The sequence below is a fragment of the Chelmon rostratus genome, chromosome 20 (genome assembly GCF_017976325.1).
Source record: "Chelmon rostratus isolate fCheRos1 chromosome 20, fCheRos1.pri, whole genome shotgun sequence".
NCBI lineage: Eukaryota > Metazoa > Chordata > Actinopteri > Chaetodontiformes > Chaetodontidae > Chelmon > Chelmon rostratus.
Window position 1 is genome coordinate 21,864,714 of NC_055677.1, and position 24,228 is coordinate 21,888,941.

Consider the following 24,228-nt stretch of genomic DNA (forward strand, 5'->3'; position numbering starts at 1 on the left):
ACAAAGGCACTGTGTTTTCCTTAGTTCATGTCTTACACTTGGTCTCGCTTTTCCAAATGGCAACTATTTTCCACTGCTGTAGGGTCCTGACCCATGATTTGCATTTTTGCCCCTACATCAGTGAAGCACCAAACAGCAACAGTGACTTGCTAAGTTAATTTTTTTCAAGTGGATGTTTTAGTGGTTTTGAGAATTGATTGCAAGATGTGATACTGATTCCACTTCCTGTGCACCAGCAACACAACAGATGCTTTCCTGATATCACAACTGCACTTGTCCAGGTGCTAAATGAATATTACCTCTTCTGACCCATTCCTCGAGTCAGCCTCTATTATTCATTCTAATGCATTTGAACAGATATTGTGTGGTTGCTTCTAAGCACTTGTTATTTTATGGATCTGGTTTCATTCCTGGCCTGGCCATATCTATATAGACAGCTAAACAGCTAAAACGGGACAGTGTAACTGTCTAAACATTGAGGCATTACACCCCTCCTAATCTGTTTGAGGTTTTGCATTCCTCAGTAAAAGCCGCTTACCCCCACTTTTCATTCATAAAGAAAGCTACATGCAGTCTGAGGCCAGTGATTCTTTCTGATTTGTGGCTATTGTATCAAAAAAATGAATGCTGCAACAAAGATTAAGGGGTACAGTAATTATGACTCTTGACCATCTGGAGCAAAGGAAAGCCACAAAGTCCTCAGAGGAGGGGTCGGGATGGATGGATGAGTCAACAAACCAACAAACTTTAACAAGGGAGGTCTGTTTCCTACTAACAGTCAAATGTTGTTGTTTTTTAACCATTAGCGAGGTCGTCCCCTAACTGTTACCAAGTGTCTATTATTGAAACCATGAAGGTTGTTTTAATCCAAACCATTCTGGAGCCTTTGTTAGAAAGGTGCGTCTTTATTAAACCTTACATCGTTTGTGTTTGCTGCCACGCTGCTCTTGTTTTCCCACGTGGATGCACAACAAGAGTTAGGCGTGCCAATCATTACGTCATGTTCCATCCATCCATTTTTTGAGGCAGTTTCCTGGTTTTAGGTCATTTGTGGCAAAAGAACAGAGTAGTCATATTTCTTTGCCACATCTCAACCTGGATGGTCATCAAATGGGCTGCGTATGCCCTAAGCTTGTACTCCCATCAGCCAGTACCTTTGAAGGGAGGTGGCCGTTCATCAGCTGCTCTCAACTAGCTCCAGCTAGCAGTAGCTAATAGACAGAGCTAGCTTTAACTATTAGCTGGAGCTTGTTAAAGTGAGCTAGCCATAGCTAGTAGCAGAGCTAGCAGTGGCATGTGCACAGTGCTTCCCTGAACAATAGACAGCGCAAGTGCCTCTGCAACAATTTGTAAGCACACAACGCTACTTTAAAATATGGGTCACGTCATTTCCCATTTCAAGGTTTAGAAACTGTCAATTTTTCAGGAGCATAAGCACCATTGTCCCAAAATGTCAGCAGTACAATACCAAAACTCTGCTGCAGTGTAAAATTTGCTATGTAGAAACTTACGTCTTCCTGTAGAAATTAAACAACACAAGTTACTGTACAGGATGACTCCTGCTACAGGAGTAAGTGAGTAGACTGCATAGCCAGAGACATGATTCATCACTTGTCTGTTAGTTGGCTTGGTTATCTGATGGGTTTTGGGCCACCTCATTAGTGGAGACAGTAACAGTTTCAGACAAAGGCTGATTGTCATTATAGTCACAGCTGATAACAATTACATGCACATGCTGGCAGGAATCATGGGAGAATATTTGAGACAGACTATATGTTTTAGAGATACACTTGATTTTTTTTTACCATTAGAATTCTTTAATGATTACAAATTATTACTAATAACCTGTCCAAACCTGATTGATTGTCACAAAACTGAAGGAGTGAAACTGTTAAAAACTCATTTCTGCAATGAAGAATTCAGGATAATGAGTCAATCTGTCAAATGTCTTGGTCATTACCGTGACACTTTGAATTGTACGTCTAATCCATACAGCAGTCCCTTTTCTATACCATTTATCCATATAACCATATAATCATTTTGCTACTACTGAGGCACCAACTGTTGCAGCTTCAAGTAATTTCAAGCGATTACTTCTGCTGCTCCAGCTGCTGCTTCAACTAAAGGTACTGCAGTTACTTTATTAGCTAATTTAGCAGCAATTTAACATTCCTGAAAGCTTCCATGTATCATACACTGTACATTATAGCTGTCTAGTGCTGGTCACAGAAACCTCTAACAGAGGAATTGTGCTTTCTTTGGTGGCAAGTGTGCTGGCAGCTTTTCTTGAATGAAGGGGCAATGTGACTCGCTCACTGTCCAGATTTTCCCCATCCGGCAGGAAATCAAACCAGCAAACTTCAAATCAGACGCACGCCTCGCTGTCCCTGAGGCTGCCATCTGCTGCGGTCGCCATAGCAACTTTCAATTGCATCACCCATTGCTCACCATCCCTGATATCTCCTTTGAAGTGCACACCTGACTGTCTAAAGCAAAGGCTATTTATTATTTCATGAACTGGCATGTGGTAGATAATAGTAACGAGAGCTAAGTCTTGAAACTAGAAAAGGCAACGCAATGCCAAGTAATTCATTCTTTAACGGGAGTAATTTCTTATAAACCAAAATGTAAATACATCCCTTACTAATTTTACTTGGACTTGGACCTCCACAAGAACCCATAGAAGACACTGGAGCCTGCTTTGGGAGTGAGTGCCCCTTCTCTCTGAACCATGAGAGGACGAGATGTAGCATGAAACCTGTTCTGCCCAGACACAAATTCGTCCCTTAGAAATGGCTCTGCTTTCTGCCACTGGGCATCCAGGAGGAGCATCTGATACGGTTTGGCTGGAAACAGGCTGAGTCTGGCTGGCTAGGAAGGACGAGCTGGCTGACAGACGGAGCCTGGTCAGGATCCATGCCTTCAGTGGAGTGAGCCAAGAGATACAAGGAGCTGACTGTCCTCTGGACTGACCCCTGCTTCTAAAAGGCCATTAGCTGAGGAACCCTGGAATCCTTCATTTCCCTGCAATCACTCTTTAAGGTTGTCCAAAAGTGCGTTTTGGTCAACTTGCCTTATTGTGTCTTGTTTCAGGATATTCACACAGTCATTTGCAGAAGCGTCTTGAAACAGGGGAAACCGCTGGGAACAAGTGGAGTTATCTCACACTGTTGGCAGATGATAATAGTTGTTGTCAGAGCAGGTAGCTTGAAAGGTATAATGACCCTGCAGACCCATTTAATGATGAGGACACTCTGATACATATATTTAGCATTTAAATGAGAAATTTATACACAACATGGTGTAGGTCAAAACAGGCATATTACAAAGAGCAAATGAAATAAAATGCCTGCTTAGGAATTTTTTATGTTTTTTCAGGAAGGATACTCAATTTTATTACATGACTGACTTATTGAAGGCCAAAATATATGGTATATACATTTTATAGGTTATTGATATCTCTCCAGTTCATGGAGTACATAGATCTGTGACAAAATAAGGGAAAAAAATAACATGAACATGTGTCTTAGTAAGGCTTTTGGACCATCACAAGTCCCTGTAACAGCTTCAGTGCACTGTGGCATATGATCTGTGAGTCTCTGAAAGTCAATTAGAGAGATGAAAACCATTTTTCCAAAAGATATTCCCTCAACTGGTGTCCTGACGATGTCGGAAAATATTTATTGTGTTTCTTTTAACTTGTCACCCTATGAGACCCTGCAAGATCAAAATAGTCATTTCTCTTTTCTTACCTTTGCATGTGCAATTTATATCTAACATTTGCATTAGTGTTTGGAAGAGGGACAGTTATAAAATTAAGACTAATTCACAACCACCTGCCTGATCCAGTACCTGCACAGGAATATACCACTGAACTGCACTGACTCATTTCCTAATGAAGAATGTCGCGCTAAGCGTTTCATATTTGTTGAATTTAATATATCATTGGCTGCTATGATTCTGAATTTATTATGGTCAAAATGTTTTTATGGATTGATTAAAGTGTCTGTTTCATTGTGAAGTGTCTCCTGGAAGAGTGTGTTATGCTAAAACAGTTCCAAAAGTTATTTTGCCCACTAAAGACTGCGTTCTGCCTTTTCATCATTCCAAGGTCTTTACCAACTTTGTCACTCTCTTACTTTTTTCTTCCTCTTTCCTCGGACGCACTCGGGAGGGACTTGGGGGCGCATTACAAAGCTAATGGGTGGACCCGAAGGGAATTTCCAGCCCCGTGATTTGCTAATCGGGGGCTGGTTCCCTTGTCACTTCCCTGTAATCGTGGCTCCGGTTTGTGGAGCTTGCCCAGCCCTCCTGTCCGTGGACGCACGAAGTGTAGCCTACCGACTGCACTCTGTGCGCTTTGGTTAAAGCCCGACTACCTTCACTGGGAAGGCTGGGCACTGGGAAGGAGGATCGGGGGCCTCGGTGTGGCTGAAAGAAGAGGCTAAAACTCTTCACTTATGGCTTTTTTGTAGGACAGTTTCCATCATCAGTTGGGATTGTGGAAGGGACGTCATTAAAAATCACCTGAAGTCGCCCGATAGTTTTATTCACTTGTGGGCGCTCAACCATGGAGATGCAAAGGTGGTCCACAAGGTGGAAAACGAAAAGGTGGCTTATGGATTCCACTGTAACCGCATTCATCACTTTATTCCTGGTTCTACAGGCCACCAGTGTCAGAGCAGGTAAGATGATCAGGGACCAAACGTCTCTGGTGAACTTTATGTAGCCGAAAGGGGCCGGAGCGGCGAGCGGCTGGGAAAAGTCGCTAGCTGATGATGGAGATTGGGGCATTAACAGATGTACCTGGACACAGCGGCATCATTGTTAACTTCATACTCAGATGTGCATGTGTTTCTCCCCCTTCCACAACCACTCTAGCTGCATTAAAGCGTGGTTACCTTTACAATAGACCTGTGTGATACAGCGCTGTGTGGACGCCACTTATCAAACGCGTAGGTACAGTAAACCTGCTCACTCCTGAAGTGAAGTGGATGGTTAAAACCCTGTTCTGGAAAGCACATGATGTCGGGGATAATTGCTTGAGGTGCACATATTTTGTTGGCCAAAACACTATATTCATTATCACACCGTTTACCGCGGGCTACTTTTACGCATGAATGGAAAGCGTCCGCCCCGAAGATGAAACACCTCGCCTAATTAAATTCATCCTAAGCCGCTGGTATGTGCTTATAGAGCAGGAGAAGGAAAACAGAGCGGCGCTCCTTGCTTTTTAACATTGACCTAGGCTGAAAGAAAGCTCTTTGTTTGAGCTGTGGTCCGCTGGGTGGATGTGGACACGGTTAGCAGGGTGGATGTCCTCAGGCAGAGGACACCAGACATTTGTCACAGACTGGACTAACATGTCACTTAGCAAATGTTTAATTTCACAGAAACCTCACTGAAATGCGATCATACATTTCTTGTCGTGCTGGTGGGATATTGAATTGTGTGATACTGTGCAGTGCTGTAATTCTGCTTTTATGTGGACCGGACGGTCAATATGATCCAACTGTTGATAATCTGCCATGCGATGAGCAGGATAGACTATCCAGGGTAGATGGTTAATGGTTAATTATGAGTCACAGAACATTTTCTGCAGATATAACCGTGTTTTGCTTGCATACAGCATTAGTGTGATAATAAATATTTAGTGTGAAAGTGAGGTGCATTTTTTCAAAGGCCTCCATGGATATCAGACCTGTCAGTGCAGAGTGCAAAGCACCTCTTGGTCTGCAGGGGGCTAAGTGGTCAGGCGGGTTCACCCTATCTCCACACTGGCCTGGTCCACACTCAAGCCCAAAAGCTGGTTTGTGCAACCCCCCCACCGGTGCCCGGCTCTTCCCCTCAACTTTGCACTTAGATGTTTGGTCGGCTGCAGGACAAGGCTGTGTTGTGTGAGCGGTGGGAATGCTTCCCCTCTAAGTACTGAGCATTTGATGATGGTCCTTGTTGCACTTCCCTATGATTTCAGAGCCTTCAAAGAGCAGGCCTGCATATGGGCCTAGCCTGCAGCCATAATGGCCTCAAGTCACAGGGTTCAGGATTACATAGGCATCACACTTTGGCCTATAGACAGCTGTCTAAGGATTTATGTTTGCATGCAGATACAGATACAGGTGGAGATTTAGGATACATCTATCTCCATGATTGCAATTTTCCAGGTGGAAAGCAAGAAATCACAAAAAGTGGGTAAATGCAGTATCATTGCAATTTTATTGTATACTGCACAAATTAATTTATGTTGCTTTTTATTCATTAACCCACTTTAAATTTCCTCATTTTACATTTTTTCATAGTTCAGAAGATAGTGGACCAGAATCATACTTCAGATTGGGAAATCTCACTTTTCCAATCTCACCAGCTCCCGTCTCTATTTTTAAATGTTAAGTATTCTGCTGCAGGCTCTGTGTTCCGGGGTCCCAGTCAGTCGAGGCTGTTTCTGCAGGGTGCCCTCTCCATCCTGCAGTGTACAGACACGTTTTCTCAGCCCCCGGGGCGCAGGCTCAGATGTGCATTCCAGCAGACAAAGCTAGCATTTTCAGAGTCCTCTGCCTAATGTGCTCAAGCGGGAACATCAGCTAATCAGCTCCTTGCTGCACCTTTGTCCTGTGTAGCTATCACATATTTATAGTCATTGCTGAATCATTTGGACCAGCTTGTCTTTCTCTGCACAACGCCGCACGCTTGAAATTGTGTTACAACAAATTCAAACTAAAATTCCCACATGGGCATGGTCACAGAAATCCCTTTTCTATTGTATGACCTGTTTGGATTTAAAAAAAGGTTTAAACACTGTGTGATAACATTCTCTGATATTCATATGGAGGCATACAGTAAAAGGGCTTAATGAGAGGAAAAGCAAAGGGGGGTCAGAGTAGAGGGGGAAAAAATGCTTTGAAAAACTGGGCTGGCCTCGGTGAAGTTTCTCTGGTATGACACCAGCATAAAGCTGTCTTGTTTTAGCCGGCAGCGTGGTGGAAGTTAAAGGAAGGAGAGAGGGAGAGTGGGAGAGGGGGGGATATATAGAGAGAGACATTCTGGCTGAAGATATTATTAGAGTCTCAGGGAGCTGCAGGTGAAAAGGTCCTCCTCCGTTTACCAGCCAATTTCACCTTTCTGTAAAGATGTAAGGGCTGAAAATGACATGGCGGGAGGGGCGTTTATTATACCCGCATGCTCAGGTCTTACATATTGTGCGATACAGGATGAGCTGAGACAGACTTTTTTTGGCCTCTGTCCATAGAATGGTGTCATGTTATCTCTTGGAACACAGTGTTTACATTGATGTACACCTGTGAACATGGTGGAGATTAAATCAAATTAGGCGATCTGTGTTTTATGGTAATGTCATGCTGGTCCTCCCCTCCAGGCATGCGTCTCCAGTTTGCATAATGATGTTTGGATGACACAATAACTGAGCAATATAGGCTGTCTCGGCTGGTCTTAGGGTTGGCTGGAATCTTCTGTCCCCTCCAGACTAAGGAAGGTCCATCCCTTCACGCCACCTGAGTTCTGCTAGTAGCTGTATGGCCTGTTTGCTCAGCCCAGAGGGCAAACTCACACCCGCTCATCAGATGCACTCTTTTAAAACCTGCGCACACTCATTTGACCACCTTAATGGATTGGCCAGTATTGACGTTTTCTCAGCGCCTCTGTGTGAGGGTCGTAGCCTGGCCAAACTGCCACATCTGGAACATATGAGTCCTGGAGTTTGAACTGAGAGCAACTCTGCAGGAACTCACAATGAGCTCCTCAGTTCACTCTCCAAAGTAAGTAGCTGGTTCATCCTCACAAGCTACAAAAAAAGTCTAGGTTGTCCTGCGTGAGGGCATTCCTACGGAGCAACAGTTTGCTGATTTTTCTCTCCGCTGCTTTCAGATGTTTTTATATCATTTTGCTTATCTTTGTTTCCTCAGTGTCCTCTGCTGAAATGGGAGTGAGTTGGATTTCCATTTGAGGCACATATAGTTTCTGCAATCAGGTTCGGGCTGCTTTTGAGCGACTGAAAGTGGCATACTGATGGAGTTGTGGAGATTTCTTTTTCTTTCAGTGTTTGCATATTGTGCCTGCATGCACTTCAGAGTCTTACTACTAGTAGTACTACTTACTACTACTACTGATTGAAGCAGACCACCTCTCTTTGCCGTCACCTTGATGTGCATCTGGTCCATCGTTATCATTGTATAAGGTGCTGGGAGAGAAGGAGACCAGATGTAGGCCAGGCCCTTGAAAATACCTTGAGCATGAGGAAGAGACACAGAAAACTCAAAATATTCATTCAATATGTTCTGCTGCTTCTTCTTTCAGCAGTGTTCAAATTTATGTCTACTATGTCTGAATGAAACAGCAGTGCAATCAGCACTGACTGTCTGCTGATCTCTGTATGAGCACCTTCATATTCGGTCAGGACAGATTCTTGGTGAAACAGGGACTTGTCCCCAAACCACACGCTTCTCTGAACAGTGAAACAGGCTCTTAATTTGCTTTTCCTCGCCACAGCTTGAATGCTGACCAGAGAGTGTTGAGAGCGACATCTCACATTTTTTAAGATCCCTTTGTATCAAGAAGTTAAAAAAACTTTCAGAGGGATTTGACCTCTACATGCCAACCAAAACAGTGGCTTTAGAGCCGCCAGAAAAGGCTTGCTGATGCTTTCAGACACCTTGGCATGCTTATTTACCCCACGGAAACAGATTAGTGTTATTACATTTAACAGTCAGCCATTGTATTGCCTGTTTTAGTCAGGTGTTCTGTGAAGTGAAGTGAGCAGCCATTTTTATTTTGATACCTGTCATTTTTAAGCGTTGCTGTGGGGCTTTATTAATTTCGTCCACCCACTGTATGCCCATTGAACTCAAGCAAAATATGGTCTGTTGCAATAGAATAACAGTCACATTGTTTAGTATGGATTGTTTTGATAGAAAGCCAAGCACATAGATAATGTTTATAAGGACCTTTTATCGGCCCTCGCTTAGTAAAAAATCTCCCAGGCACAAATAGTGAGTGTCAGTATACTTCAGCACTTTAGCCACTCCCCCATCATGTTCACCAAGATAATTTTTTATACTGAGAGTGTTTCCATGAAGAGGAATAATTACAATGCTTTCCCGTGGCCCTCAGTGGCCACCATCAGGCCACACAGGCTCCTTTATGTAAAGTACATCAGATTGAAGAGAATGGAAAACCCAGACAGCCTCTGGTGACCCTTATCAAGGTAAACCTATCCAGGAGTTAAAGAACGAGATCTCTGCTGGCACATTGTTCATTATGCTCTTTGGTTGGCCTTGACAGAGACATTTCCACAGCATGTCCTAACTGAACACTTTTTCATCAGTGAGTAAATAATATTTAATGTATAAATATGATATAATCATAAATAGGGTATATTGTGTCAATGATTCTGTGTCATTTTGATGGCATAGGGAAACAGTTATTGGTACTTTTATGGGATGGTTGTGATGAGAGACTGTGTGAAGTGTTCCACAGTCTTATCTTCCCCGTCTTGTTTGACCTGAATCATGCAGTGGCTCAATCACTCCCCTCCAGAACTGGAGCACATACATCTATTTAAAATGTGGAAAACACACAATGCAACGAAGTGAAAATAAAATACTTAGAGACTATGCTTTTAATCCATCATTCATGTGCTGATCATGGTGTAGATGCTAAGCACACCTTTGACCAAATGTTGCCTACGAACACTAATACGATGACCTAACTGATGTCTTGTCTGCTCCCCTGATCAGCAGAACCAGTGGATGTGCTAAAAGTATTAGAATTTCAAAATTACCCCGAAGGAGTGACGAAAACATCAGGATTTTGCACAAACCGAAGAGCATCAAAGCCGGACTCAGCTTACAGAGTTGCCAAGCAGGTCCAGATCAGTGCCCCCACCACGCAGTTATTCCCTGGTAAGATGCACTTTTTAACTTTTAACGTCTTCCAGCTATCATATGTAAAGAGGTGTTTTTTGTGTGTTTCAAAGGTGTCTTTTTACAGTGGGTTTTCTGCCTTCACAAAACCTTTCAGAAACAAATCAAGCACATTCATACAAAGACCATAACGTTTGCAGGAAATTTGTACATGCAACTGGTTGTTGTAGCAGTACCTCACACAGAAAACAAAATGAAGTATGTCTTGAAATTTTATTGTTTTTAAATTTTATTACATCTGCCAAGGTCAAAATGAAGACATGTAAAAGAGACTGTAGGTCAGATCATTATAGGGTTATATACTGAACATCATCACATACTGTGTGATAGAACAAGCTTTTAACTCTGACTCATTCATCTGTCTCCCCCACCCCCCATCATTTGGCCATGTAGGTGGTGTTTTTCCTGAGGACTTCTCCATCCTGACCACAGTGCGCCCCAAGTCCGGCCTCCAGTCCTTCTTGCTGTCCATCTACAACGAGCAGGGAGTCCAGCAGCTGGGCGTGGAAGTGGGACGCTCACCTGTCTTCCTGTATGAGGATCAGACTGGCAAGCCAGCCCCGGAGGACTACCCTCTGTTCCGTACTCTCAACCTTGCTGATGGAAAGTGCGTTAAGTCACGTGATATAACACACTCAAACACAACCACGCACACCCTCAGACTCACAGCTGAAGCTGGTTCAGAAGGAATCTGCATTGTGGCACACAGGAAGGGTAGTAAAGCCATTGTAGGCGACTGAGGGTCTGGGGTTGAAAAGGTTGAAAGTGCTAGATGGTGCAAAAGGAACGTGCCAGGTGTAATCCAACTGAATTTAAACATGTCCATACCATCCAGCCTGTGCCAGTTTTAGCACTGCATGACTTGGTGTAAAGTTGTCCAGTATTTACATTTTGCTGCCAGCTCTAAAAGCTGGCTTATGAAATTGGCCTTTATCATGTGATCGATCAATACATTGGTTGTCTATAGAAAAACAGGACAGATCGTTCTATATTCTGATGAATCCATACATGAATATTCATTCTTATTAGAGCTGGAGTGATTTCAGTGGCATTTTGATCATCTTAAAACTAGATTAATGACCAAATAAACTAAAACATTCAGACGCTCAAACATTTTCTGATTTCCGCCGAGTGATTCTTAGAGCAAGAAAACAACCCAGATCTTCTCGTTGTTGCACCACAGGTGCTCATGACCGGATTATCCATCTCATCAGGGGTCCGTGGGCACAGAGACAGGTCAGAGACAGGGAGACACTGGATTATTGGGGCACAGCAGGGACTGCTATGGGCAACCTGACCTCATCCATGAACTCACTGCCTCTGTTATTTTAGAGAGGGAGGGGAAAGGAAGGAGGAGAAAGGGGGCAGTCCTAAACTTCCTTTTTACCCCCTAGGATTACCTCACCCAACCAGAAACAGCGCTCCTACCCGTTTCGCATAAATGTGATTATCTGCTCCCAGGTTCAGAAATCCCAGAATTCTCACTCAGAGCTTCAGCTTAGCTGACATGAGCCCGTGTGCAGGGGCGAGGGGGAATAAATAAACAGAGAGGCTGCTGGGAAAATGCATCATTTGAAAGAGTATTTTATAGTGTCTCATAGTGTTATTAAAGTTTTCTTCACTTGCTGAGCATGCTATGTGAGGGTAGTTTGTTTTTTGAGCTTTTAAAGGAAGTCATAACCCGGTCATGATATTCTTGTGACCCAAATTGGCTTAAAATGAGATCTAGTGTGCACACAGTTATCATGGTAGAAGGAAGCTTGGTCAATCCTTCAGGAGTGTCATGTCAGCAATAACTCTGCTTTATGTGCAGGTTGCAACAAAGCCAGCTTTGTGTTGGTCTGTGCTGTTTTGTCCAGTTTTGAGTTTTTGTGACCCGCTGTCTAAGGAGCAGTGTTCTCTGTGGAGGATTTTTAACACTTCTTGGTCTGGATGCATTCCAGCTCCGGGCCTTGTCTAAATCTTCAGTGACTGCAGCTCAGGCTGCGTACAGTCTGCAGTCCCTGTGGATGCATTCATTGTTACAAAGACGCGTACGCCAAAGCTTGAAAAGAGAAGCACAATGATGATATTTATGAGGTGAAAAAGAGCATTATACTTTTCTTTAAAGGGAAGGGGAGGTGAATGGGAGGATTTCTAGCAGCTGTTCCACTGTATACCCTCAGTTTAGTCTAGGTTAAGCTCTTTAAACATGCCTTTAAAAGATTGCCTTTACATTTGATTTTTCAAACACAATGTTGCCGTTCGTCCTCTTAACATAATGCACTTCAAAAGTTGGAGACATTGTTTAAACCCGTTGAAGTCAACATTTGCTTTTCTACCATATAAGGTGAGGAGTAATCCTTCCTGCTGTACAGCTAAACCCAGAGAGTGTTGCACGTTTATTTTCCTCCTAATCTCCATTGCATGCCCTGGAATGTGTTTGTGTGATCTCGCTGTGGTCCACAAGGAATCGGACATTTTTATATAATATTAAATCTTTTAAATTGTATAGATATTATATGATATTAATATGACATCAGATATGTATATTTACCTGAGATAAACGCTTCCTATATTGCCATCTTGAGCCACAGTGCTGCCAGGTCTCATCTTCCACCTCGGAACAATGTTTTGACTGTGTGTCTCCTGCTCTGGCAAGGCAGGCCTTCCTGGATCCTGACACACACTTTCCACAATGTTCACCATGTCTGTCATGCCGAGTAACCCAGAAGGAGGATTAAGTTTGGAGTTTAATGAGTGTAATCCCGTGTTAAACAGGGCCAGAGTGAGGGGGCAAGAATGTGGTCCACTGCTGCCTGGTATGCAATAGCCTTTAAGTGCAGTGGCAAATGGTCCAGAGGCGAGGGAGGTGTCAGACTCACGTGTGACCCCGTTTAACCCTTTGGATCTATGGGTGTTGTCCATCGAAATATATCTCACATAACTCTGACGTTCATGTTTCTTAGAGCATTGGCTTCTGTAATGAATGACATCGCACAACAGAGCATTTGGAGTTTCTTTCCCTTTGAGGCGTGTCATGTTGTATAAAAGATGGATTATGATCCAAATAGAAATGCTGATAAGGTTTCCTTAAAATATAATTAAACAGCACACAATTCCCTCCAATCAAATTTCATGTTACTGGCTTAACACTTGCCCACAAAGTATTCATTGTTCTAATTTTTGCATGTTTATATAACATCATGCTCTGACATCCGTAGTTATGGTACACTCACAAAGTGCAGTTACAACACGTTAAGATGCCTGATGTGCACCACAGTAAGATAGGTCTCTCAGAATGATTTGGCAGCTCTCAGGGACATTTATACTGACTGACTCTGGCTTCTGTTATTTCTCACCTCTTCTCGTTGTGACCTTGACCAGGTGGCACCGCGTGGCCATCAGCGTGGAGAAGAAGACGGTCACCATCATTGTAGACTGTAAGAAGAAGATCACCAAACAGCTCCTGAGGAGCGACCACGCTGCCATCAACACCAACGGCATCACCGTGTTCGGCACCAGGATCCTGGATGAGGAGGTTTTCCAGGTAAACTTTTCAGTGCGTGAGCACGTCCAATGTGATTGAGTGGCTAAAGCATTTTGTTAGGTTACGTATTGGCATATTGATCAGAAACTATGTTGCAGCCATGTGTGACTGAAAAGTTGCCCCAGGCAGTAGCGGCACTCGCTGTGTGTCCAGATTTCAAATGTTGCTTGAAGTGCATGGAGCCAGCGCTGGACCCCTTTGATGCTGATAAAAAGGAATGTGGAGATGATAGAAACCAGGGTGGATCTGGAGAGCTTCAGTTCTTTTCATTTTATGAGGAGGCTCACATACATATCATACATATATCTGAGATATGCGAAGCCCTTTATCCAGGCTGCTGGTGCTGTGGTGTATTCTGATGAGAGCGCAGAAGATTCCAGGCAGAAGAGTCCGAGCTTTTCTTGTTTTTGACCTGCTGCGTGACCACATGCTGATATACAGTTTTCTCTTACTGTATTCTTGCTTTAATGGTTTTGTTGAATTGCTAAGCATCGTTCATATAAATGAAATCTTAGTAGTGGAAACCAACACAGGTGATATTGTGTTCTGCATAATGGTGAAAAGTTCTTGTTGTTGTTCTTGTCTCATCCACACATCAGCTAAGGTTCCTCAGCTTTGCATCTATACCCAAAAAGTCCCAGCAGGCACTAGCTCCAAATAGATGCTCATACATGGCGTCTAGTCCTCCTTACCTGCTCATTGTGTGATATTTTGTGCGATTTGGACCGTAGCCAGGTCCAAGCAGTTGGATTTGGCCACCATTTGGATTTGGTGTCATTATTGCTTGTTTGTTTGTGTTTTTCTGCAAAGCACACATAGGCTTTGGTAAACTTCTCAGACTTGTCAGATCCTTTGTTAAAGCTGCTCATAATTAGCCTCTTGTAATTAAAGACACTTAGCGCCACGGGAGCTTCACATGTAATAGGTTTACCTAAAAAGACCCGGACTTGTTGAAACATTCTATTGAATTGACTTTTAATGTGAGGGTTTTACTTTGACTTGAAATGAAGTGGGTGAGGTGACCCACAACGGATTTTTAACTTGGTTAGATTGATGTCAAGTGCAATAGCAGTGACGTTGTATTTATCCTCATTATTTGCTGAAATGAATAAAACATATTAGTTGGAATTAAAAGGCTGTGATCCTGTCATGTCAGTACGTGTTACTTTGTTCTGGAGGAGAAAGACTGCTGCTTTTACAGGAGGTCAGTTGTGTGGTTTGAGGTGCCACGGGTGTGTCCTGATAAATACAGAAATCCAGTTTCTCCCACATCCCTTTACTGTGACTCAAGGAGCGTTAGCATCCCTGGTAGAAGAGACCTTCTTTGACAAGGATAAAACTGGAGATAATTACCCAGTAGCTCTTCTTTACAGTATGTTGTGAACACTGACGTGAACTCCTTTAGCAGAGCCATTATGGTTGTGACTTGGCACTTGTCACTTATTTAACCCTGAAAACAAGGCTTATTAATTCTTTTAATTTTAAATACTTCTTCTGGAAATATTGCTATCTTTTGTGCTTTTTACTGAAGCCTATATGTAGCCTTTAATTCTCACCAAAAAATAAAAATGTAATGTTTTCTCACATATCTCTCCCTGTTCATTCAGCATGTAGCACTTGGTAGTTATTGATCTGTAGCCACTGCTGTTATACTTAGTTCATGTGCTGCTGGGAAAGTTCAACATCTGTAAATTGAAATGTTTGAATTCAGTCCTGGTGAGCTTTTCACTTTCACAATTGCTTTCCTACATAACCCATGTCTGGTGGGTCTGATCCACAGAGAGTGGTGCATTGTGACACAAGATTGTTTTAGAATCCGTAGAAGTGGGTTTTTACCATGAGCACCAGTAACCACTGAACAGACATAAAGAGCCTGCAGAAACCAAAAAACAAAGTCCTTTCTCAATACCAAAAAACAGATAAATTAATACAAATTTTAAAAATCTCCATCTTTCGGCTTCAGACTTTACCTGATAACATCCTGAGATTCGGGGGAATGCTTCCACCTCCTGGGTCAGTGATTTGAACCGTATGCTGTGAAGCACAGTTCATCCAGAGGTGGAGGCTGGCATGGGGTCAGGCAGATGTAAATAACGACAGACAATGGCTGAATTGTCGTGACAGCTGTGGTCCTCTCTGGTGGGAAGCAAAGGTCAGTGTAAGGCTGTGTGGGGGGCTGTTTGCTTGTGAGAGCGTGCTGGTGTGTTTATGGGTGGTAGGAATGACTAGTCATTATTCTGATGCCATGTTTGAATGATTGATGGCGCTACTCTTGTTTGAAAGCCATTTTTTTTTTTGGCATGCCTCGTCATCACTGCGGGAACAAAGAGCCCTGCGCATTAGAGGCAATCTTGTGTGTGTTCACACGGATTTTCTCTGTGTGTCTCATTATATATAAATATTATCTAATTTTTTTGGCATTATTTGCTTTGTCAGACAGTCTTACACTGAGGTCATTTGGATTCTGACATGCAGGTGTTCACTGATGAAGAGTTAAATAAAAAATAGGCATCATCATCGTAGGTCAGATGAACAGTAACAGAGATATTACTTAAGTTTAACAGGTTTAACATCTCTCAGGCTCTTTGTGATTGTTTCATTTTGTATTTCTTGAAACATGCTGCAATCATACTGTGCAAATAAGTGATATCAGTTTGATGCTACATAGAATGATGTTGTAACATGAATCATGATAATCGAGATTATTTTATCCTCAGTCGTTAGTAGACTGATAGAAAAAGAGAAGACTTAAGGTTAAATCCGTTTGCTTTGTGGATGTTGCTGATGTCTAATGGTAGACTGGCTGAGGTTACCGTGTCAAAATACTCAACACAGATGATCTGGGGACTGTTTTTTTAGGTGCAGGGTTTTATAAGCAGATATGCTTTCAGTTTTGATTAGATGTATGAGAGGGCGCTGGAGCCAGCATTTGCATGGAACAGTGTGTCCAGTCAGAGGTTGGCCAGTGGAAGCGCTGAAAATAGGAGCCATAAGTCAGCTAACAGGGTCTTCTCTGTGTGGTTTTTGGAACAGGTCTCCTGTCTGTTCTCTGTCCATGCTCTCCTCAGAGATCCACAGGGCCTGATGCATGCTGGGATATACAGGGGAAGGAAATGCCTCAGCCTTCTGCATACAAGCAGGTGGTTATGATGAGAAATGAAATGAATTAGTGAAATCAGTTTTGCTGAAGCAGATTCTCTTTCGTTGTATCTCTTCTTGCTACTTTAATTAATTGGTCGCTATGTTTGATTTGATTACAGTACAACCTGCATATAAGAAACTGGAGGAATGTATGCATGGACTAGCCTGTTTTGTCAGTGACTATTTATTCACAGTTTCTTCCAAATGTAACTTTCTACCCCTCTTTAAAAACCACTGTGGTAGGTGAGTTTTTGATTTTCAGGTGTAGTTTAATAATAAATTCAATAATAATAAAACCTTTGCTCCCTTATTCAAACGCTTGAGATTTGTTTTCACAAGCTGACCTGCATTTTTCATAGAAGTCTATTCATACCATACCTGGCCCAGGTTGGAGGTGACCACCGTCGCAAAGGGATCTGGTTTGGATGAATGGGAGTCTTTCATTGCCCTGTCAGGCCTTCCTCATTTCCTCATCTCCTCCCCTCCCTGCATATTCTGCCTGCACACCACCACCTCCTCCCTGCCCACCCTCCCCACCTTGAGGCCTCTCTACCATGCCAAAGCCATGAGACTGTCTATTCATGCCTGGCTGACATTACCTGTCTTAATTGAGCACCCCCATATACATACCTGCCTGTTCCCTCTGTTTCTGCCAGCGACAGAATGAGGAGAGCCCTCTGGCGATGTTTCTCTCATTTAAGGTGGAATAAAAAGTTTCTAAATTTGGTTCATAGTAATGTGCAAATAACATAACTATTGTGCTATGTTATATCTCTCTTAAATTAGCTTTTTTTTCTGTCTCTATGTTTAGAGTTTTGGATAGTTGACCTCCAGCTGTCTGGTGTAAAAACTCCTTTTGCCTTTTCTTTGTCTCTTTGTTTCCTCTTCTCAGGCAAACTGTACTTAATAGACTTTGAGGGAGTGACTAATTGTTGTATGGGGCTGTCTAATTACAGTTAGCTATGGTTGGACTAAAGGTATGTTGCCCTGGGCAAAGGTATGTCAAAGGACCGATGGTGACGACTAGTTGTGTTTTGATTTACCCAGTGATGCCCTGCACTCACCCTGTAATTACAGCATGCAGTTGGAGAAAAGACAGAAGACTGTATCTGTATCTATCCCAGCAAAACGAAGCACTGCTGTATACTGACAGTTCAAAACATGGAGGTCATGCTCATGCAGCTCCTCTGTGGGAATCAAACACTGCTGGAACCTTTGACCCCTTCCATGTCTATTTGTATCCCATGGTGCCTTGTGGTCAGGATGAGGTCAAGGTGGTATGGCATCGGGAGCTGTATACTGTCATGGAGTACCTTTATTTTCCTGTTTGTATTTCTCTGTCCCTGTTCGCTCTGCATCACAGAGCACTGCATTTGTGGTCAACCAGCTCTTCAGTGAAATACTGAAATCACATACAGTAGTTTAATATAACACCATCATACACGGGACACCGGCTTTCTTTGATTTGTTGTATCACTTCCACATAATCACAGTGTGTCATCCTCCAATACTCAGATTATCATGCACTTAAATGTTTTTCAGATGTTAATGATGCATTCAAATACTTAATAAGCTCCACTTAAGGTGAACACTGCCAAGATTGCGCAGCAGTGTAAACATCAGGGTAACATAAACAGCGGATGTGGCAGGTAGAGAAAGGATTCACAGGTCTCAGCTGTTGATCTTGACCCGCTTCTCTCCTTCTGCCTCTCTCTTTTTCTCGTTGACCTCTGACACGGCAGTCATTACCACACAGCCTCGTGGGCCTGTTTCTGTGCTGCACTGTGCTCCGCTGTAGCCAGGAGGGGCATATTTTGGAGCTCTGGCTTTGTTCCAAGTTGCCAGGGGCTTTTATCTCAGCAGTCCACAATGGAAGACAGGCCCAGGGCCTCGGCATAACTCTCCCCAGGTGTTTCCCAGCACAAAACATCTTTTACCATCCCAGCTGCTCCCTCTAAATCCCTGCCTGTCTGTCTCTGGCTCCCTCTTGGTGTTCCCCTCCTGAGCTGACATCAGTTTCTCACTTGCCTAGTCATGGATTTGTGAGTCGACTCTAGCTTGGTAGGTGACTCGGCTGCAATCTTTATTTTTCTGCGGAAAGACGTGTTAAAGCACCTTTAAAGGAAGAAACTTGTCTGCAGATGTGCCATTTCTACCAGAGAAGATTATTACTGTAACTACTACAAGTTATAACAAGTGTCAAGACGATTCATGCTGGTGTTCTTCAATGTCAGCCCCTTAAATGAAAAGCGTTTGTATCTGTTAAATCTTAGACTTGATTGTTTTCATGAATCACACCTACAGTACATGTCTGATTTTGTCTTTTCTTGTTTGCATGTGTATTCATACATATATAAAAGTCTGTCATATAGCTCATGTCCTCCCATGAAACAGTCAGAAGTTTCCTGCTGGTGCTGATCTGGCCTGGGACTTGAACACCATGTCTCGAACAGCCTATTTGTGTGCAGACGGTTGGCTCTCAGACACAGACTAATTAGAGCTGACTCTAGGCAGGGTTCAAGCATTCAGTGTTGGTCTTAGGGTGACACATGAGGTAATACATGTCAACTTGACTCAGACCAGGGCTTGATCTCTCTTTCTCTGTCGAGCCTTCCCACATACACACACACACACACACACGCATACACACCTCAGCTGAGACCTCTCCAGACTTGGCACCTAGGTTTAATGCCCTTCGCCCGCTTGGCAGGTCAATTTTGTCTTTTCATGGTCAGTATAGTCAATGTTTTCAATGGCTAACACCAAAGTGAAGTGATATTATATCTTTCAGGAGTGGTGCATGATTCTTCTTACCCTGAGGATTAACACAACCTGTCTGCTCATATTTTCATAGCCTGAAATGCTATTTTTTATTATTTTAGTCACCAAAATTTAATCCATTCATAGTATTGATTAATCAGATATAACATGTGAGCTTTTAAGGTGCTGGTGGGGGAATTGTGTTATCTTTAAACAGAACCAGGTTAGCTCTTTCCTCTAGTTAGTGATACTGATTTTCTCTTCTAGCTCTCAGCTAGAAAGCTCCGTCTTAACTTGACAGTTACTTTGTAAGCTTTTTGCCAAGGTGCATAAATATTGTGCATGAAAATCTTATCTGATGTTTCAGACAGAACAAGTGAAATGATGCCCTGTTTACACGGTGTAATCAAGGATTGCAGCCATTAAAAATGTAATACCTACAGTATAAACACTTGGTATGGGCATTAATGTGACTGGCCCACTAAACCAAAAGGCTGGAACTAGGCATATTAGTAAGATAGGATCAAGCATTTGGCAATCTGAGGAATGGGCCAAAAACCTTTGTATCTTGTGGCTGACTAAGCAAGGCAGAATGAGGTGTTTGTTAATGTGTTTCATATTTGCTGTGCAGGTGCAGTGTTTGCCTTCCTTGTACCATTAGAGTCCGGGGCTTTGAAAGGACTGTTTTATATGTGAAAGATGTAAATTTAAAGGCATGGCTGTGTGCAGCAATGGTGCTGCTAAAATAAAACTCAGAAAGACTTTTTGGAATTATGACTCATAAAATACAGTCTCTAAAATTGTATGATTCAACTTTACCCAAGGTCAAATGTTAAAAAAGCAAACTAAATTGTAATATCAGATCACAGTACTTAAGACTTGCAATACATATCTAATCAGCACCAAGTATCATGATAATATTGACTGGGGAGATAAGCATATCCTTCTAGCTCTAAACGATAAGCGCTTTTATTGTTAGAGATGCATTGAAGCAGTGAGAGAAAGTAGATTCCACCCATCCAGAGGCACCCAGGGAGGAATCCCTGGACTGTCACACTGAACCTGTGCTACGAGACGTTGATGGATGGTTGCACAGAGAAAGTTTCAAGGAGCTCTGCTTGTTTTCCCATGAGGCAAGCCTAAGCACATGGGTGTTTATACTAAGGTACATGTTTAGGATCCATAGATCTAGTTTTAACACTGGGACGACACACGCACATTCTCTTGACAAGTTCCAGCCTGCTTCTCTCATGTTTCACTGCCAATCGCCTATTCTGCTCTTCAACGTACAGCGTCCCTGCTGACACAAGAGCAGCAGGATTTTACCTCTGGGCTTAGGCATCCCTCCTAACCAAAGACATGCCCCTTCATCCGTCTCCCAGGAACCCCTCCTCAGCTGTCTTTGCAATGTGTAGAAAGGCTCAAAAACCAGCCTCCAGGAACTCGGTTCAAGCAATTACAGGTTCCAAAGAAAAATCCAGATGCTTTCACCAATATGTTTGCTGTCTTGCGGTGAGCTTTGTGCTTTGGCTGCAGGACTGAGCTGATAACAAGGCAAGACAGTGCTGGAATGGAAGAGACCTTCAGCATTGTGGTGTCCCGACCCAACTGCAGAGAGAACACTGTGGTTTAAGCGACACTCCCAAACCTCTGCACTCTTTCCTGCAGTCATTGTGTATTGTTGGGTTATTTTTTTGTCCAAGTGATATTTTTAGTGATGGATTTATTTTTGCACAATCCCCTTTGACACTCATTGCACCAGGCACCATCAGTAACCTTGTGGTCTTGTAGGCTAAGTCTTTAAATTAAAAGTTGTTGACAACTGGATTTGATTCTGAGCTTGACTGATTTTGTGGCCAGAAGTGATATTGTTGTTTGAGCATGAACAAGAAGATATTTGTTATTTTTGCACAACATTTTAACAAGATAGTCTGTTAAAGAGTAGAACAGTTGATGCTTAAGAGTAAACTTCACTGAAAATTAAATTCTATTTAAATAATGACTATAAACAAGCAAAAAAAAAAAAAGAAAAAATGACAAAATCTAAGGATTAAATACACATAATGCAGTATGTATGAGTCATTTACTGTAACTTCTTGTAACTGTTGCTGTTGCTCTTAACAGTAAGCATGTTGCTGTAGCACACACGGCTGTGCCAGCTGTTGCTTCGGTCTTGATGGTACATGTTTATTTGATTTCCTGAGGTAAACCCTGGCACGGATAATTATAATTTTCCTAGCGTCTGAACTTAGTCTACTCCCCGCACGCTGCGCTGAGTGTGGGCTCTGTGGGGTGTGTGTCAAGCCGTTTAATCATACAACGGGAGGATTTACTCTGCCAGACGCTGTAAGTGTATGGGACCCCAGAGAACACATCTATGCCACTACACCCAGTGTGTGTGAGCAAGACTGGACATGACCTTCTTATCAGTGTGTCTGTGCTGCCTTGTCTTGTCTGTTGCTATTGATCTGGTTTTAATAAGCTTTGATATTATTCAAAATTGGGACTTCTAATATCAACTACATATTTTTCAGATTGCCATGCAAGGTGGCACGTTGGTGCATTTCTGAACTGAGTTCCTCTTCTGTTTCTTGCAGGGTGACATCCAGCAGCTTCTGATTGTGGCTGATCCCAAAGCAGCATATGACTACTGTGAACATTACAGCCCAGACTGTGACACTCCCCACAGTGATTCCCTGCAGGCCCAGGAGCCAGAGGAAGAGGTCAGTCAACCAGGGAGGGTGGGGGGTGGGGACAAGTGGAAGGTATTGATCATTGCTCATTTCCATGGTAGACATGATAGCAGTGCAAATAAACCACGACGTTTTGAGAAGTGATTTATTAGACTGGGAAATTTCTTCCAGGTATAGATGAGGTGCTTTGATAGTTGCCTGTGTGTTCTGTTAATGCAGCTCACAGACTGACTTCAGTGTGTGGCTAAGTAGGTTTAACACATCAGGAAAGGTAGATGGTCCTGGCGCACATATTTTAACACCTCTGATCAGCTCTGAGGGCTCTGATCATTCAGGCTGCCTGTATATCCTGAGTCAGTTCAAAAGAAATGTATTCAGCCAGCACAGCCAAGAAACTGCCTGTAGTCTGAGCTGCACAAATAACACTATTTCACTATTTTCACATATTGGGAGATGTACTGTATATTCCACCATTAGGTTGTGCCCTTAAAGGGCAAATGCACTCTAAATAAATAGTTGAAGCAGTTCATGGTGCACATCTGACCACATCCCCATCTGTCATATCATAGCAGGTATCTCCCATCAGCTGTGAAAGATAACATTCATGCTATGATGCCCCTGATTGGAGGTGTGACAAGATGTGCACCTTGCATGAAAATCTTAACCCACGATAAGCAGCGCAGCAGCTGCTGTCTGACCTGTCATATTTAATTCATATTTACCATCACCAAGTGTCAACATAATTTAGTGATCATAGTGTAAATGCTGAGGAGTTCAAGCAGCATTGATCCACATACTGTGGATACAGTTAAAGTTGCAATGAAAGCAGCTGATTGGACGACCAGTTCTGTCTCTGATCTCTCTCTCTGCCTCATTTGTCTTTTTCACCCATAAGGATGCGGTAAACAAGCAGCTAATAATCCCAACTCTTTACTTTTAATTCTTATTCCTGTGAGTAAGATTTGAAAACAAGACCAAGCAGCAACAGGACACAGTCAATATGTGAGTCTCTTTGTTTTTCCACAGATGCATTAGCCATTTTAACGACTCACACACTTAAATCTGTATCAGACTGCAGTGCGACAACTTAACCCTCCTTTTATACTTGCCCATTAATCATTAAGATGATTACTAGGGGCACAATGAAACCTAAGTCAGTGCCAGCGTAATCCCAGAGATCCATCTATGTTTGATTAATTTGATAATTGGAAATACACATGCTGCCAAATACTGCAACCTTAATCCGTTAAGCATGGTGTCATGTTCGGACTTCACTTCCACGTTAAAGCATGAAGTGATAAACTAAAAGTCTGGTTTTTCTCCTGCATAACTGAGTGTGATTATATTGTTTTGTTTTTGCCTCCTTGATAAGGAACTGCTTGAAGAGAACATTACTAAAAGAGGGCGCGCTTTCTGTAAACCAGACCCCTTTAATCCATCTGAACTCAGCAGGCCTGAAGCGTATAATTTACATGGTTCCTGTGAGAAAGTTCCATTACGATATCCCTGAAATGCAGGTGGTATTTTTTGTCTTTGAGGTTTCTCTGTTGTTTTCCTTTGTTTTATGAGCCCATCTGCTTACGTGGTTTGTAGGACCACATGGCTAGCTTCAGCATTCATTTACTCATTTGTTCACCATATTAAGATCATTATGTCATTTAGTAACACAAGGTTTTGATAAGATAAAGATATATAATATGGTCATATGTCATAAATTCTAATAATCCTTTATCGCATTACGCTGTGTCTTGTAGCACATCAAACGATGCTATGTATAATATTAATAAGGCACTTATCCAGCCTCTTGCCATTTTTCAGTGCAGTTGCACTGATGAATGTAACAGCTTAATATATAATGATATCCTATCATTACTACAATTCTATATTCTAATACATTTTGAAATACAAATTATTTGGCTTTGTTTGAACCTGTAGCCTGCTCATGATGATATGTACGATATGTATCATCTTCTTGCTGAAAGAGCACTCTGCTTCCTTGTTGCTAATGCTAACGCTAAGACCTCTCTTCATCCCACTCTCTCTCTCCTCTCCCTCTCTCTCTCTCAACTCTCTAGTACACTACTGATGATTTAGATTACTCTCAGTTCTATGATTACTCTGAGGGAGCCACAGACATCATTCCGACCGATGAGTATTCTGAACCACAGGT

The 24,228-nt window shown here is 42.5% G+C and overlaps 1 protein-coding gene across 1 annotated transcript in view; it reads left to right on the forward strand.

The window, feature by feature from the left end:
- The first annotated feature begins 4,517 nt into the window (after positions 1-4,517).
- The window catches only part of col11a1a (collagen, type XI, alpha 1a), a 79,692-nt gene continuing 59,981 nt past the window's right edge, over positions 4,518-24,228 (forward strand). Inside the window, exons 1-6 of the mRNA XM_041961059.1 lie at positions 4,518-4,685; positions 9,750-9,914; positions 10,329-10,542; positions 13,302-13,464; positions 21,963-22,088; positions 24,134-24,226. Coding sequence (XP_041816993.1) covers positions 4,571-4,685; positions 9,750-9,914; positions 10,329-10,542; positions 13,302-13,464; positions 21,963-22,088; positions 24,134-24,226 — 876 coding nt within the window. The 5' untranslated portion in view covers positions 4,518-4,570. The remainder of the gene's footprint in view (positions 4,686-9,749; positions 9,915-10,328; positions 10,543-13,301; positions 13,465-21,962; positions 22,089-24,133; positions 24,227-24,228) is intronic.